Here is a 17,227-nt window from a genome sequence, read left to right on the forward strand (position 1 = left end):
TCTCTCTCTCTCTCTCTCTCTCTCTCTCTCTCTCTCTCTCTCTCTCTCTCTCTCTCTCTCTCTTTCTCTCTTGCGCACGCATGCGATCGTCGAAACAAATTCAAAATTGACTTCAGAGGTGTACTTACCTTACATTTTGTGCGAGACGTATACTGTCGAGGATTTTGTAGACGAGTCGAGGACAAATTTACATCTTCTTTTATATAGCAAGAAGAAGCAAACAAAAGGTTCACAAAAGGTCTTGCAGTAGAATCGATGTAATAGAACTGAAAGAATCTTTCCATCATTTTGATCTTCATTTAGAATTTCTTTTCAATTGTGGACAACGACAACGAAGCTGATCGGGAGTGAGCAAAATATTTTTCTTCTCTCTTCTCTTTTTGAAAGATTACGTTTAATAAGCGAAAGTCGATGTTGCAATCGGGAAAGATAGAGCGAGCGCGTTATAGATCGAGTTTTGTAGACAGAGCAGCTTGGAATTTTGATTTCGATGGTATACGTTCTCACGATATTTACGCGTATGTTCGCGTTCCTTCTTATCCCATCGAATGTTAGCCAACATCACGAAAATGGGACGACTGGGCGCACCATTGCCGCGCGTTGAATCTAATGGTGCCAAGATGAATCGTATCGAAGTGTTTCCCGACTCTAGCCGTCGATTCTACATACAACGCTCGTAAATGTCGCAGCTACCTCCACTCGATCGTTCCATTTCGCGATGTTACTCTCCTCCCTCTCATTGAGACACAAGAGGAAACAATAAAAGAATGATGAAAAATGCTAGTGTCAATGGTAATGCTTTTAATTCCACCCTTGATTTGAATAGAAGTCAAGCCGTCTCAACGTGCGAGATACAAACTACCACGAAGGTGACTGGAAGATTTCAGGATTATGTAAGCAGTCGGGTCTTGTTCTTCCATTAATTTCACTTTACTTTCACAGAATTCACAGAATTCACAGAATTCTAATTCGAAGTTTATTTACAAAGATACTAATGTTGTTTTTTTAACGCTAACACTTCGCCACTCGTGTGGCTCATCGATTGGCGCGAATCTAGAAGCTTCATAAATGGATTTGATTCGCCGCCGCGAACCAACCGCGAAACAACTCGATTGATAGTCGACGAAGTGTCCCGCTTCAGAATAAAGATTCGCAGATTCATTCATAATCGAAATCTAAAAGGAGTTTTTCGGGAGGATTACTCTCTCACTCTCTCGTTATCTAATTCCTCTCGAGAGAGTCTGTTACTCGCGGCTTCGTAATTCCGAGTCAGCGCTTTATTAGGCCGAACCTTTGACGTTTAAACTCGTCTTATTTTCAAGTTATCTTCATAAGACGTCGTCATGCAGCATTTATTCCGGTCGTCTCTCGTTCCGAGGCGAGCTTAAGACCACAATTTATGATTCACAGCGCGATCGAAAGCTTGTTTCGAACTCGGCGCGAATACTTTTCGAACCTCGACGAATAAATCTCGCGAGCGCGACGCGCGAGCGCTTCTCTGTGAAAAAAGAAAATATCATTTTTCTCGTAGGCGAAGGTGCTATTTATTACTTCGCCGACACGGGAATGAGGTTTCTCGCGTGATTCCGCACCACGATCACCCTCTGTTCTCTCTCCCTTCATGTGCGTTTACTTGTCGCTAGGAAATTTAAAAGTTTCACCACTCGAGTGCCCCCTTCATTCCTCGAGTCCGTTTTGTCGCATCTAAGGTATGCTAAGATATCTACAGTGATATATTCTTCTTATACGCGACTACGTACGCGTTCTTCTTCTTCGCGCGTTGTTATTTGCTCGCGTAACCAGCTCGCGAGAAACAAAAAGAAAATAACGGATGTGCCGAATGAAAATTTGCAAAAACGTAAAGATTAACTTGTGATGTTAATTTCTCTCAATCGATCGATTTTTCACAGAAGATCTGTGCCACACGCCAATCGTGGTTTCCGTTCCATTCTTTTCCGTTCATTCCACTTTTTTTTGCGTATCAATCGATCGATCGATCTATGGAAAATGTATGTGTGTGTTTGTTTGTTATGTGTGTGATTATGCGGGCGAGAAATCGGCCGGAAATGGAAAGACGCGATTCGTAGAGCGATCCTGAAATGTATTGCTTGTCTCCTGGAAACAATTCGTTCTCGACTTGTCCTCAACTTCACCTCGCGCTTTTAGGCCGTGCTCTTCCTTGTTTCTTGATTATTATTTAATTCTTCGTCGTATTTCCTTTCTCTTTCCTCCTCCCTTCTTCCCTTCTGCGTAACTTTCTCGTTACATTCAACGCGGCTGCGAATCGTGCGAGCTTTAACGTTGTATCTCGGATTCGACTTCTACCCGAAAAATTTGAGAGCAGGACCGAATAGAAAACGTTGTCTCAAACACGCGCAACAGAGACCTTTGTGTGTTTCGTACTGAGATGACAAAGCGGTGTGTGCGCCGTCGAAACGTAACGAAAGAGTCAGTAGAAAACCACTTCAAGCTTCTCCTCGTGTGCGTTGTACGTACTCGAGTCATCTTGGTCTGTGATAAACTCGGCGACACTGTAGAAAAATAAATTGTTACCGTATCGGCGATGGTCTTTTTTCTCTCTTCTTTTTTTGTCTTCTTTAATTTACGGCGCACGTTTATAGTCTCGTGATCTTGTTTGTTCTTATCTTCTCTCTCTTTCTTTTTCTTTGTTTCTTTGCTTTCTTCTTTTCTTTACTGAGTACCTCCGTCGTACATATATTGTATCTCTTTGATATATCTCGCACGAGAGTGCATATCTACAAATGATGTGTATCCGGAGGCTAATCCGGAAGATAAATACATTTCTAAACTCCTAAAGAGATACCGTTCGTTAAATCGTCTATCCCGTTACTTCTCGCTCCGAGTGATTTGTAATCGGATGAACGATAGATTGTGTCATGTATGAACGCCATTGGTAAATCTAAATCGGTGTTGCGGAAACAGGTAACTTTGTACTTCCTTTGAATTACTTCTTTTACATTTTTACTTTCGTCCTTTTGAGTCCTCCCTCCCGCTTCTCTCTCTCTCTCTCTCTCTCTCTCTCTCTCTCTCTCTCTTTCTCTCTCCTTAGATTATTGCTCGTATCGATGAGGATCATCTGACATTGATAGGATTCGCGAATTACTCTCGCGTAATATTCACGTCGGCAATCAAGTATCTGACCGATGCGACTTGCAGAAAGAAATTAGACGTAGACTATGAGACTCGCCACAAACGAAGTAGTTATTCCTACGTTTATACTTTGAGGGGATGATCCGCGCGTATTCTCCTGTACACGGACCCGCCGCTATTTACACGGTGACATCAAGGTATCGTTTCACTCGATTTCAGCTCGCGCAGTTTCATCTAAACTTACTACTTTTTGGTTTCGGATATACCCTGTACGAGTACGACGCATCCCCGCCATAAATTCGCGAGAATATATGCGCGGACAGAACGGTCGCGACACTTCTCCTCTTCGACGAGTCTCGACAATTTTCATCTGCTTCGAAACACATCGAAGAGAGAGAGAGTCGCGACTCCTTCGCGAGTTTGCGCGTATAAACATTAGACGTAAACAGTGAACAATCGACGGCGACTTCTTTCTTCTCTCTTCACCCCAATCGATCAATCCGTCAATGATAACTTGGCGATACGATGACTCGCGAACGATCTGATCTAAAAAGTCGATCCTGCCCGTTCGTTCAAATGTCTTCTGTTTCTTCCTTTGCGTGCTGTTCCCGTTCTCCGAGACACGAGGATTCTAACACACACATTTAGAGAGCTCTCTACGACATTACGTTTAGTTTGCCGAACGCTCTTGAAGGAAAACCGTTCGGTGGTACAGAGACAATCGTGATTCGTCAACTTCTGTTCCTTCTCGTTCGTCGCCGACCAAGCGACTCGAGGATCTAGAAGGAACCTCTGATCTTCGATCTGACGCTTCTCGGAAGAGGTATCGTAGCTTCTTCCTCGTTCGAATTAGAGCCTTTCGAGAGTACATTACTGATAGATTATAGGATGGGTAGGCTCGACGGGAAGATCGCTGTCGAGGTCTAGAGACACGCCATCTTTGGAGATAAGGTAGTGCGTCAACAGCTGTCCTTTGCCCTTCACGTCGACGAGACCTCGTTGCTCGAAGCCGAAGCCAAACGGCTCCAGGATCCTCCGTGTTTCGTCAGTAACCTGCGGATTTTTCCTGCCATTTACCACATAGTGCTTATCCTCTATTTATATAATTTAATAGCTATAAGCACTTAATTACGAAATCAAGACACATCTTGCCCACGGTACCTGAATGCAGCCGACTTTTCCTGTGCTCTCCATCCTCGACGCGACGTTGACGGTGTTGCCCCAAATGTCGTAATGAGGCTTCCTCGCACCGATGACACCGGCGGTGACCGGTCCATGGTTGATGCCCATTTTCAGAACGAAATGATTGAAACTTTGCTCGTTGATGCCTGACAGGGCTTTCTTCAGCTCCAGAGCGAATTCCACGAGAGTCGAAAGGTGACCCCATCGGGGACCGTCCTCCGACACGATCGACTCGGTGATCCCCGAGGCGGCCATATAGGTCGATCCTATCGTCTTGATTTTGATGATGGTATCCTTGAATTTATTCTGATCGAGAATCTGTCGAGACAAATGTTAACACTAAACTTATGTATACCTATTTATATTTACATATACTTCTTAGAAGAAAGGAAACAAGAATAAAGATGAATATTGAAAAATTGATTGTATTATATATTATAAGTCTCGTGAAATTTTATGATGATATGATAACGTTGAGAATACAGGAATTTTTAAACAAAATTTGAAAACAGTCATTTGACCGATTGTAGTAGGTGTTAAAGCGATAGTGAATAGAAACAACTCGAATGAAGATTACGAGAGGATAATTTGTGCAAATAATTGCATTTGCGTTTTATAAAAGCGAGTCATTTTTTTTTTGATACATAAGTCTTGAGTAAATTTTCTCTTCAGTAAATCTTTTCTCCAAGCTTTACGCATTTACATATAAAAATGTATTTCTTTCGTAACAAAGAGAGCATCTCCCGTTTACTCAATCATAAAAATAATGATTTTATCAATTTACTCGATAAAAAAACTCAATTGTAAAATAATGATAATAATGAAATCTGATAACGAATACCGCGAAATTTCTAGCAAGCCAACATCGATGAACTCACAGCGTCGAAGTCTGAGATGACCTCGTTGAGAAATCTCAGGCACTCGAGGCCTTGATTGTTGATGGTTTCTTCAGTGTAGAAGTCCGCGAAGTTCGGTATACTGGCGAACAACACACCTACTTCGGCATAGCTCTGGCTGTAGAGATCGTCGTGATGCTTCGCGCTCGACAGGAAATGCACGGCCACGTGTGGTGGCAGAATATTGTAGATCAGCACGCCATTTCTCCGCTTCATATCGGCCGCTCGTTCCTTCTGCGCAACTACCTCTCGTCCTCTCAGGAAGAGCATCCTTCGCGCCTTCTCAGCCTGCGTATCACAATAGCAACATGTTCTCAAATATAAGATTACCATCCAAAATTCTTTACGCATTTGACTGAACTGCACGGAAAAAAACAGCTTTGTTAGTGTAACTGATTTTCTGTGAAGCAGATAAAAAACTCGGTTAGTAAGAATAGAAAGTTTCCTGTAGAAGATTTCTCAGTTAATCGGTTGTCTCAATCAAATTTTAATGCAGCTGGATGTTTTCGATCACAGTAACAGAGAGAGATATTATTCTCGTCAGCGTGTTCTTCGCCTGGTTCAGTTACCTGAATTGAGATTTTTTTCTGTGCGAGTAAAATGACGAATAAAATTTCATCGTCCGTCCGTTTTTGTTCCTTGCCCAACAAAACTTTCCTTGTTTCATAAAACGAGTTGCACGAGCACAAGAGGAAATGTCTCGTTACGGCGAAAATTCCGTAAAATTGCTTTCGTCTTTCTCCTGGTCAGTGCTTTCAACTGGCTGGATAGACGATCGTGCTGGACGGACAGAGTGTCATTCAGCGCGCTCGCTGTGAAAAACCCATTCGATGGGGGAATTAATCGGGGTTCAATCCTTCGATCCAACCTGGTTGTTCGCGCCGGATGCGTTCGCGAATGGATTATGTTTTCGTCCCGCGCTCGACGCGCATTGATCGCCTCGGGTTATTTCGGGAAAATTGCGGCATCGTCCGACTTGTTTCGCTGATGGGCAAATCGGAGCGCGATCACAGCGATAAAGTGGAGAAAGCATTTCATTTCATTTCAGATAAGAGAGGCGAGCCCTTAGAACGCCATGCGTTCTCTAGAGATGGAACACGAAAGTCCTCAATTTCCGCAGGAAGGATAGCGCTTTAAAACGCTCGATTCTATTCACGATATCCGCTTCAATGTGACGCGCTTCTCCCGCACGGAATGAATCGCCGAGGCAGCCGTCGACACGATTTTATGGCCACGTGAGAATTGATTGTTCTTTCATCGACGTACCTGCGCGCCCTTGAGAAAGGGGAATCGTTCTCGCGTGCTGTAACGCACCGCAACTGGATTTGTGCGAACGCCAGATAGCTGACGTCGTATTTCGCCGTTAAACGTTTCATCAAACGCAATTCCACTTGCAATTTGATCTCGCGACCGTTGTTAGCGTCGTCAACTTCTTATGCTCGTTTCTATCAATTTTGGTTAACTTAACCGGCTGGTTATTCCATTCGGAATTGAACCAATCGCACTTCTCGTCAGTCAGAATTGATGCGATCGAATTTTTCATCTGGCCTGTATCAGTAATCGTTACTTAAAGTTTGTTTCATGTGAGATTCTCAGATCTTTATTCAGAATTAGATCGAAAGGAATTTTTCAATGAAATTACACGATATATATGACATTATATATCTGTAATCGCAATTCAAATGAGAAACTTTCATCTAACTCTGAACTCAAATTTGAGTATCTCACTCCAGAGGAGTTTCAAGTAACGACTATCAATATCAATCAAAGACCTGCTGTAATATAGAACACTTACGTATCTCGCCACGATGACCAATGCGGTTGCGATGATGAGCAAGATGGCTGATAATGAGTATTTGAGCGGAAAACGAGATTCCGGTCCAGCTGAGTTTGACATCATATCCTCCCTGTTGATGGTCGGTGCAAGGAATAGGATGTTGTAGCAGCATTGTCCACCGGCAAGGATATACATCAGGAACGCCTTGTATAAGTAACAAAGATACGTCGGCATCGAGATCGCGACCAGCGCGAGGACGCCGATGTACGAGTAGTAAGAGGGATACGGGCACCGTGGAGTCCAGTTTATCGAGGTGTTCGTGGGTCGTTCGACGTCGGTGATGATCGCACAGTTACTCTACACACGTACGAACAATAAGGCGTAACAATGCTCAGACTGTTCGGTCTGAGAGCATTATGTTGCGTTAGAGGATTCATAAATGAAGAATTTATTTGTTCTTATTTTCAATTTATCTATTTATGAGAGAAAACCAATACAAGTGAATAAAAAAAAAATAAGAAAAATATAATAATAATAAAGATATATCAAGAAAAATGCAGTGTGCTAGAGAGAGTAGCTAAAAGATAAAGAAAAACCGCAGTATTCTTTAATAATTGAGTAACCTAAATTAACTTACGCGGATTTTCACGTCACAAACATTGAGGACTGCAAAGTTGACATAAACAGTCGACATGCATCAGACCTTCGTTAGAAAAAAAGAAAAGAAAATGAAAACTAGGCTTGAATTCACGGAGTGAGCATCAAATTAGTGAAAACAAATCTGAGAGTTTCTTTATATGAAGTAAGTAGACTGAGACAGTCTCGATCGTATAAGTAATCGGGCAGCAGCAACAGGTATCGATTAAGGAACTAACCAAGTCCATACCATGTCTAACAGCAGAAATTCGGTAAGAGAGAATGCCATTAAGATTGCGAGGGTTTTTCTGAGCCACGTCGCTCTGACGGCGCTGCCTAGGCAGGTAGCTCCGGCCAACACAACGCCGAAGAGGGCGACCACTCCGGCGCCGCCCCACGTGAACGGTCCCCAGGGTTGAAACCTCCAGACGGGAGCCGCGCAGAGAGTCACCAGAGGTCCACCCAACAATGAAAGGGGTGAGAAGGCCTCCTCGGCACTGTGGAAGGCCTTCTCCACTTTCGGATCCTTGAACCGTAGGGTCAACCAGGAGGCGTGACATTTCAGGTCGGTGCCACCACCTACGAGTGTTTACACGCTGACGTCACATTTAAGGTTGAGTCATTAATAGGACAACCGGATGTCCGGCGATTAACGACGACTCGCAATCCTCATTAAGGTTGATTCTCATCCGGAAATACGATTTTGATAAAATTCGACATTTTCAGGCGTGTGTGAGAGCGACGGATAAAATTATTCCTCAAATTCAAGGCAAGGCAAATCCTCCCTTCGCGCAGATGTATCTGAATATCGAATTTGAACGTAGCTAAAGAAGATACACTTTCTCTTCGCGATTTTTATCGATGCTTGTTGCGTAGCTACCAGTGAGCGTAGCGGAACATTCGCTTCAACCTAGATTGTAATCAGTTTCCGCGTCGATAATTGCGACCTCCGTCGCAAGGCGGCATGCGAACGCATGCGCGCGGATTTTTAAGCCGCTTGCTGAGTTCGAATGAGACAACATTCTGTTCTAAGTCCCTTCTAGTCGCAGATCTCGTTGGTCGATCTTACTCGATATTGTGTTCGAATCGAATAAGCTGGTTTTAATTTTACCTCTGTCGAGTTTCTTCCTCAACCGCTGCCGAAACTCCTCCGAGTCCTCTTTATTGTTCCTGCTGTCCGGCGCGTTCTCCATTGTCCTTCGCGAATTTTCCGCGTCCACTAGCGACGCCAGACTCTTCGTTACCGCCGGCTTAAATGGCTTCAAGGCTTTCACTATAAAGTACGTGACAAGGCCAGCTTTTTGGAGTGCCTCTTCCCGATGCTCACCGTGCGCCGGCTCGACCTCGAATTCTCCATTTAGGAAGCTCAGCGTCGTGTTCGAGATGTGTACCCTCCTTGAAGCATTTATTTATTTATGTCTCTCGACGCGCGAGAGTACGGCTCCGACGCGAAGCTGTTGGAAAATTATATCGTGCTCGCGTGCGATTGCGATAACATCCAATTAGATGGTATCTCTTGTCGAGAGTCAGTGAAATTAAGATGAAATAAAGTTAATTACAGTAACAAGTGGATAAAGCGCTCGTTTCCTTACTTATCAATTAACGAATCTCGCAAATTACTTATGTGATGGAGAATAACATGTTCTCTATCACGATTTATTTGTGAAATTCTTTCCACAGACTACATTATACTTTTTTTCATGTAATTGTGTAAAACAAACTTGATTTTATGTGCGGATATACAAAGAAAAATGTTGTTACTCTACACATGTGACGTTGGTTTAGCGAATGTGTTAAGTAAAATTTACAATTTTTAATAAAAATGAATTTGAAGTGAGAGATTAGTGCGTCACACACACACACACACACACACACACGTGTGAAAGCAAGCGTGTTAATAAGCCCACGAATCAAGTACACCGAATAAAGAATAAAGTTTGCACGTGCGATAAGGTTTCAAGCGCGAGAAATATTAAGTTGTGTAAGTCATTTCAGTAAGTCATTTCAGATTTTTTAGTTAGAATAAAAAGATAATATCTTTTTGTCGCGGTAATATGGGAAACAATATAAAAAATAACAGAGAAGATTGTAAATCGGCGTATACATAAATTATATCGACATTAAAATGTAATTGTTTCTTTTTTACTCGCAAAATCAGAAATTACTTATTACACAACTCAATACGATTTATCAGTGTTTCCAACTTTCCTTACCCGGCCATTCCACTGCTCTCCATCTTGTTCGCCAGCTCGACGTCCTTGCTGTAGACATCGAATTGCCATTGTCTCTGCCCGAGCACCCCGGCAAGCACCGCACCCGTATGAATGCCCACCCTCATGTCAACGGGACTGTTGGTCGTCTGTTGAACGTATTTGATAGCCTCCACCATAGAGAGCCCCATATGCACGCAGAGGACAGCGTGGTCTGGCCTTTCAACGGGCGCACCACTTATGCAGTAGTAACAGTCTCCCAAAATCTTGATACGCAATTGCTCGTATCTATGAAGAAATTTGTATCACGTAAATTGCATCATTGCTTCATCACTCATTTATCGATTGACAAGTATTCCCAATCTTTTTCGAAAATTTTCAATCGAAATAATTCCTTTTGAAGATACAACCATAGCAAAATGCCGGGGAGCATTTAAGTAGTACTTAGTAAACAAGAGTGAGGAAACAAGAGTGAGAAATTGCCGTTCAAATTGTCATATTTGGAGGCACACATTTCTGAATATGTTACTTTTCGCAAAAGATACTAGGAGCATTCATTTACTGATAAATGATAAGTTACATTTGATAACTATAAAGAATTTATGATATTTCTCTGCACACGTTTCTCTGTAACATATTTTATTTTAGACTCATTTTGTCAACCCACTTTGTTAGCGTAAATTCCCGCACAAATACCAGCGCGATCTGCTAACAGCTTTTTCGAAAAGAAGATTGAGTTGCTCGAAAAAGTCAGCCGGATAACGAGGAACAAATGATGTAACACTGCGCGTCGACGCTCGCATAAACTGCAAAATGCATTCGGCGGCAACGAAAAACGTCCCCGGGGATATCGATTGCTAGTGTCCTCGAGGAGAACCTCCCGTTCTAGCAGGATTTAAAAAGTGGAGTAGTCGAAGACAAAATCGGGGAGAATTCACGACGATGGAATCAATTCCGTCGTCACGCCGATCCGAGAATTCTCGTTGGCCTCCCACGGCGGAAATGGAACGCGCGTGTTACGGAATCCTACCATTTTACTAAAATTACGATTAGCATTCAATGACACGCGAAGGCCCGCTTAATAGATTCCGATATAAATCTACGACCTAGAACAGCGTTTCCCAATTCGCGCGCGATGTACTTTTCTCGTGGGATCGATAAACTGCTAGAGGGCGGTAATGCGCGAAATGTAACAAGACTAAAACATGACTCTAAGCGTACAACCGCGCATTTTTAGGACTTAAGATACAATCTGGGTTTGTCGTACAAATTTAAACTACCATAACATGTTGAAAATTAATGGATTTGGACGCATTTTCTTAGGGGAAAACCTCAGCTATAAGATAGTAGCGCAATAAAATCAGAATCCGTTCACAAGATCAGTTGTTTGTTACGTGAGTTGATACATGAGTATCGTTCTATTGTCAAGCGCATTTGTAGAAAAGCTAAATATTTCTCTTATCTAAAATCGATCTAGCAAATCGATTCCCGTCACGCGTCACCACCGTTCGATGAGAATGAGGAACGACAAGTACCGTTCGCTGAGTTGATCGAAACGTGCAAAAAGCTCGTTGAGTATCTTGACCAGCTCGCTGGCGCTGTAGGTCGAGGAGATTGCGGTGAAGCCGACTATGTCGGCGTAAAGTATCGACACGTTTTCGTGTCTGGACATGTAGATCTTCTTGAATTGTGTGTCGAGGGAGGCGCCGAGATCCTGCCGCATCATAACAGCGACGTGCTCCGGCAAGACACTGAGCAGCAGTCGTTCCTGCTCCGTGCTCTGCTCCTCGAACATCAGCTGTGCCTCCAGACTCTGTCTGGTCTCCAGGAACTCCCGACGCTGCTGGAACTCCGCCAGGCAGTAGCTGGAAGCACCCAAAATAGCGGCGCCGGCCGAGAGTGTCACCGTCAGGATCTACAGGACGTTTGTACGAAACTGATTTACGGGCGTCTCTGGCTCTAATCTAATCGCATCGCTCGGCGACGCGAGAACCAACGGCGAGTTCGTCGGGGCCTTCGTTAAAGCATCATTACGAATAATTAAGCAGTGGCGACTCGATAAATTTGATGGGAGCACTTTTATAGTGACCGATCTACCGACGCTGGTCTCGAAAAGCAATTTAAACAATGACGAGTAATAAAGGAACTGTAACGAAATTATTTCTTCACGAATTCCGTAAAAATGCTCACATACGGCAGATTATGTCGGAGCCGGAGCGTTTAAAATATTTTTAACTTGAGGACTTTTAGTTCGAGCAGCGTTTTTAAGAATAAACGAAATTATGTCATTCATAAATATAAACGCAGAGATTCACGTCACGGTTGAAGAAATCAATATTTCTTCTTTCTCCTCTTCTTTTTCTTATTGATAATGACTAGGAACATTCCGAGATAATGCTCCAAAGACCAGTCACAAAGAAGTCAGTACTCCATTTCTGGTCGATTGTAAACACAGTTGATATTTCGATCGTAAGGTCAGTCTTCCGGATAGTTCCACCGTGTCGGACGAAAGGCAATTGCTACTCCCAGTGAAAAACCATTAAGTATCGAAAGGCAACCTCTCGCATCACTGAACAGCGCTGCTCTCTCTCTCTCTCTCTCTCTCTCTCTCTCTCTCTCTCTCTCTCTCTCTCCCTCTCTCTCTCTCTCTCTCTCTCTCACTCTATTTAGCTCTTATTACGTATACCTCTATCTTTGTCACTCTCTCTCTATTTTAAACTACCATTGACCAAACTCTACTCGAGTGTTACTAACGACAAGAGGCACGTGGTGCACGTCTACGTCCAGCTCTCGCCTTTATACGATATTCGCCGCCAAAAGTTTGGGCTACTTCGGCCGATGCACCGTCTTCTTTGCCACATAATCGTGGCCACGCTATATCGACGAAATTAATTATTTATTCAAATCCTCCGCGTAGTTCGATCGTAAGCGTGAAACGTGCATAAATCAGTCGACATTCCCACTTCTGCAGCCGGCATTAAGGACGGGATTGTTCCGACGAAAAACTACTGGGGAGGACTCTGAAGTCAATCCTTCCATTCGATGTAAGGATTTTGCGTTTCCTCTGAATATCGCGTGCTACTTCTCGAGATTAAGCGGATTTTCAGAACAAAGGTGCGACGAAACAGCCATCTCAACAATTTCTCATGATTTCCAAGATGCCTTTCTCTTTGCGACGTGCGTGAAACACATAGTGTGCATTCGCGAGATACGCGAAGCGGACGAGTGACAAAGTGCGGCTCGGTTACCGGTTTATTCAGTACTATGTGCGAAACAAAGGTATCCAGCGATACAACTTCAACTTCCCTGACGATACACGAATGCTATTATTACTTCAACAGTGATATTATATTGCGTACCGTGATCGGTAATGCAAACTTACCTGGTGAATACAACATGTATCAATTTCCACAATCCCATGGCGATTCAATTTGTTTGCTGGTATATTGAACTATATCTTTCATCATAAATTGACGTCAGTTAAATTGACGAATCTGGCAAATTAGTGCGAGCAATGAAAATGATTGATATTTCTTGATTTAAGATTTAAAACCGATGCAACATCGCGCGATCACAATATCAGCGCGATCATAATATGAAATATATGTGATCGCGACGATTGTTTAGCTGGTAATTATATCGCCGCGTAAAGAGCCGTTTCCTTCGCAAATGCGCAGATGATTGAAATTATCGCGAATCAGCGAACGGTAGCGCAAAAAATCGCGGTTAACGGAAAATCATGCATTCACGGTGTCCCTGATGCCTGATGCGACGTATCGATGCGATAAATGCACCGCACCTCGCGTCGGTTACGGTGAGCGTCAAAGCGCATCGCGCCTAAGGTCAAGAGTTATTAACCAAATATAGTATAATTTGCAGTTAATAGTAGTAGCCGCTAAATACGTCGTACGTAGCCTACGCGTTTTACGGGCCGTTTTACGGGGTTTTACCTTTCGTTTTAACAGAAGAAATCTATCGTGCGTTCGCGAGCGTCTCTTAGAGATACGAGACGAAGAGAAGAGAGACAAAAAGAAGATTTTTATACAAAAATATATAAGTAAGAGAAATAGTGTTTTTGTACATTGTGTCCTCCTAAATACGATAAAACTATTAAAAAATTTGTGATATTTTGAGATCATCTTAAAAATCGAGCAAGAACATGATGTGTTTATAAAAATCAGTTGATTTGTTTTTTGGTCAGGTAAGGTAGGAAGAGTGTTTCGTGTATGTGTAAGGAAAAATGTAAGTAATTATATATTTGTGAGGAGGGAGGTAAGAGAAGGGACTTGACTCTAGATTACATAAAGTCGAATGAAAACGCCTACAAAAATGCATCTGATGAGTGTATCTGTATTTGGAGAGAGGAGTTAAATAGAGTAACAGGGTATTTATGTATTTGTAGAGGATAAGACTGTGTGTGGATCTAGAAGGAGAGATTAGGTTTAATTAAGTTGAATTATTACAGCTTTAACTTTAAATTTTTCAAAACTGCTGCGTAATAGAAAGATTAAACTCATTTAACCTTTCACTAGCTAAACTATTAGTCACTTTACAATGCTATTCATTTTTGTAATAGTCTCTTTGATCTGATTTTATACATAATCTTTATATAACCGACTTTATATAACTTCAAGTCCCTGCAACACACACATACAATTACTTTATAACATATCCCCTTACGTACACAAAATACCCTTCCTACCCTAAACTTAAATTGGACTACCTTAAACATACATGTTTTTGTTCGACTTTCAAATGTCTCGCGCGAAAAACTTTTTACCTTTTTTACAGCTTCATTGTAATCAAAATGTGTAATAAAAATAGCTATTTCTCTTACATCTTTCTGGACAAACATCAGACTTTATATAATATCCTTCTTTAACAATGCACGTTCTTTACGGCTGTCGACTCTTTCAGAGAATATCGGTTTTCGAATAACACGAGCGAATCTTTGAATGTCTTCCTTCTTTTCACGCCGCTGCTCTTGGCGAATACTATCGTGTATTCGTACAAGTAGCAGCGATACGCCTCGTTGAACTTGGATCGATGTTGTTACACGCGCCGGTCTGCGTCGGCTGACAGTGAATTAGTTTGTCGAAGTCGACGTCGACAACAGCGTTGTTTCTGTCCTTCGCGCATATCGGAAAGTGTTTCACCCCTTGCTCGCGCAATTAATACACGCGCCACGCGTTACTGTTATTTTATCAAGTCACGCGCGCGCACGACTGTGTTCGTGCGTCAGCCGCACTCGGGGTCTCTTGTTGAAGAAGTCGCTGGTTAGGCGAGATACTCGAGAGCCGTCTCCTTCTTCTGACGTCCGGTGTTGTTTTCTTCCTTGGAAAGGAGCTCGCCTCCTCGATGCAGCGCGCGTATCTGCATTCTAAACTCGTTATCGCCGCTTTTAGGCGTGACCGAAGGGTCTGATTTATTAAATATAGAATGCGGTGTATATGAGTATTCGAGTTATTTTTAATTGCTTCGTAAGGGCGCTATAAATGGAAAGAGGTCACGCGGCGCGAGGATTACGCGAACGTTCGCAGGACTCGCTATTCGCTATTCGAGTAAGCGAGAAAGGCAAGAAGGAGTCTTCGTATCGGTCCAATTTCGAAAACTCTTTCGTCGAGGAAAGGACTCGCTGGTTGTTGAACCCCGACGGCCTCGCCGTTCATTCCGTCAATTCTTTCGAGCACTATCTCTCGTGCGGGCGTGCGGAGGGTGCAACCCTCTCTCGCGAACCGGCCGATCCGACGCATCACGTCAATCGGTACGAGACTCGTGCTGAAAAGGCTCATGTTCGTTACCTACCAGAATGTCGTAGGGTATCTGATCCGGCGCCTTGGAGAGGCCAACCACAACGAAGATGTACGCGAGCGCAGTACCGCACGCGAGGAACACGCAGTTAGATAGCCTGAGTGGCAAAGTGGCGAATAGCAGGTAGAGGAATAACAGCAACCAGCCTAGGCCATCTCTCGGCGTGACGTCGGTGGTCTTGACGAACAGCTGTAGGAGCAATTCTACGGTGTACAGCTGCCACACAAAGTACGGCGCCGCCATCCATGTCCACGTAGACTGCGCGTCCTTCTTCTTCGTGCCATGCTTGGCCCAGGCAAGCAGACCGAGATTCAGGCCGAGGAACACGGCGGTGAGGCTGCGTGACGGCAGTTCCGGGTCGGGAGACGCCACCGTGTAGATCCCATAGAGGATCGCCGACATCAGGAAACATTGGAGGCCGCCGCGACGTTGTTGGAGCGAGGAGGCGCGGTAGAGCGTTTCGAGTCGAGCACTGCTGAAACTGGTCCGGAATAAGCTGGATGGTCTGCCCAATCTCAGGTAAGAGTCTTCGTTGCAGGTGTCCGGCCGTTGTGGCATAACGCCGGTGTAATGATCCTCATCGTCCTCCAAACGCGCACCATCCCCGCACATTTTTCTGCCTTTTTTGTCCCGCTCTTTTTCTCTCTTTCTCTCTCTCTCTCTCTCTCTCTCTCTCTCTTTGTCTGTGTCTTTCTCTCTCCTCTCTTTTTCCTTACACTCTACCGCATCTCCACGTCTACCGCGTCCTTCACCTCCTCTACGAGGACGACCGACAGGGCCCAACTACCTCCTCCTCTTCTTCGCAGTGAATACACATGGAGCGCCGTGACGGTCGGAAGATGTCCGAACGGATTTCCAGGTGACAGACGAAGCCGCCTCGCCGCGATCGCCGAGGCGAGGGTGGGCGAGGTCGGGGTCTCACTTTCGCAGAGTCGATGCAAACGCTAGTTACAACGTATCCAGGATCGCGAGCTGCTGGCCGAAGGACGTGATACTCTAACACACACTCGGACCGCCAAGGGGGCACTCACGCACTCACACTCACACGGGGTGCCGGGACAGGCTTTTCTCTTGGGATACAACACCTGCAGCCGCGCGCGCGCGGGGTGTACTAGCCGGGTTGCCACTATCGCCAGTGGAAGTCTCTCTTCTCTCCTCCGCGACCAGTGGAGGTACTCCACCACCTCGCACGTCTCGTCATCACCCTCTCGCCGCGTCTCTCTCCCTGTCTGTTTCGCTCCCCTGCGCACCCTGTCCCGTCACCTCCGCTACCTCCTCCTCCGCGTACACGTTCAGGCGTGCGCCTTGCGATCCTGACTGCTATACGACCCTCCGACTCGGGTCGATATCAACCACCACAAACCCCAGCAGTAGACGCCAGGCTCTACCTGCGTCTCCTTTATGGTTCTACCTACGTACCTACCGACCTAGCTGCACCCTTCGCGCGAACTCACCTTCCTGATCCCATCTCCAGTTCATCCCGGGCCGAATGACGCGCTCTTATTTTAGGCCAGACACAGATTGCGGCTCTCGCGCGAATCTGGCCATTCCGCTCATATTCGGACAATTTTTTTTAATCTAGAGTTTCTTTCAACGCGAATAAT

At 44.3% G+C, this 17,227-nt stretch overlaps 1 protein-coding gene across 1 annotated transcript; it reads right to left on the reverse strand.

Annotated features, from left to right (window-relative positions):
- Positions 1 to 679: 679 nt before the first annotated feature.
- LOC116842904 (adenylate cyclase type 3) lies at positions 680 to 16,840 on the reverse strand. Its single transcript, XM_032812752.1, has 9 exons — positions 15,618 to 16,840; positions 11,348 to 11,727; positions 9,816 to 10,100; positions 8,714 to 8,997; positions 7,853 to 8,181; positions 6,985 to 7,323; positions 5,172 to 5,477; positions 4,273 to 4,611; positions 680 to 4,164 (listed from the first exon to the last, which is right to left on the reverse strand). Exons 1-9 carry the CDS (start codon positions 16,233 to 16,235, stop codon positions 3,982 to 3,984), a joined length of 3,063 nt encoding a protein of 1,020 aa, XP_032668643.1. The 5' UTR covers positions 16,236 to 16,840; the 3' UTR covers positions 680 to 3,981.
- Between the last annotated feature and the right edge of the window lie 387 nt (positions 16,841 to 17,227).

Source organism: Odontomachus brunneus, unplaced genomic scaffold (assembly GCF_010583005.1).
Source record: "Odontomachus brunneus isolate Ranch 3 - 2012 unplaced genomic scaffold, Obru_v1 Obru_scaffold_028, whole genome shotgun sequence".
Taxonomy (NCBI): Eukaryota; Metazoa; Arthropoda; class Insecta; order Hymenoptera; family Formicidae; genus Odontomachus; species Odontomachus brunneus.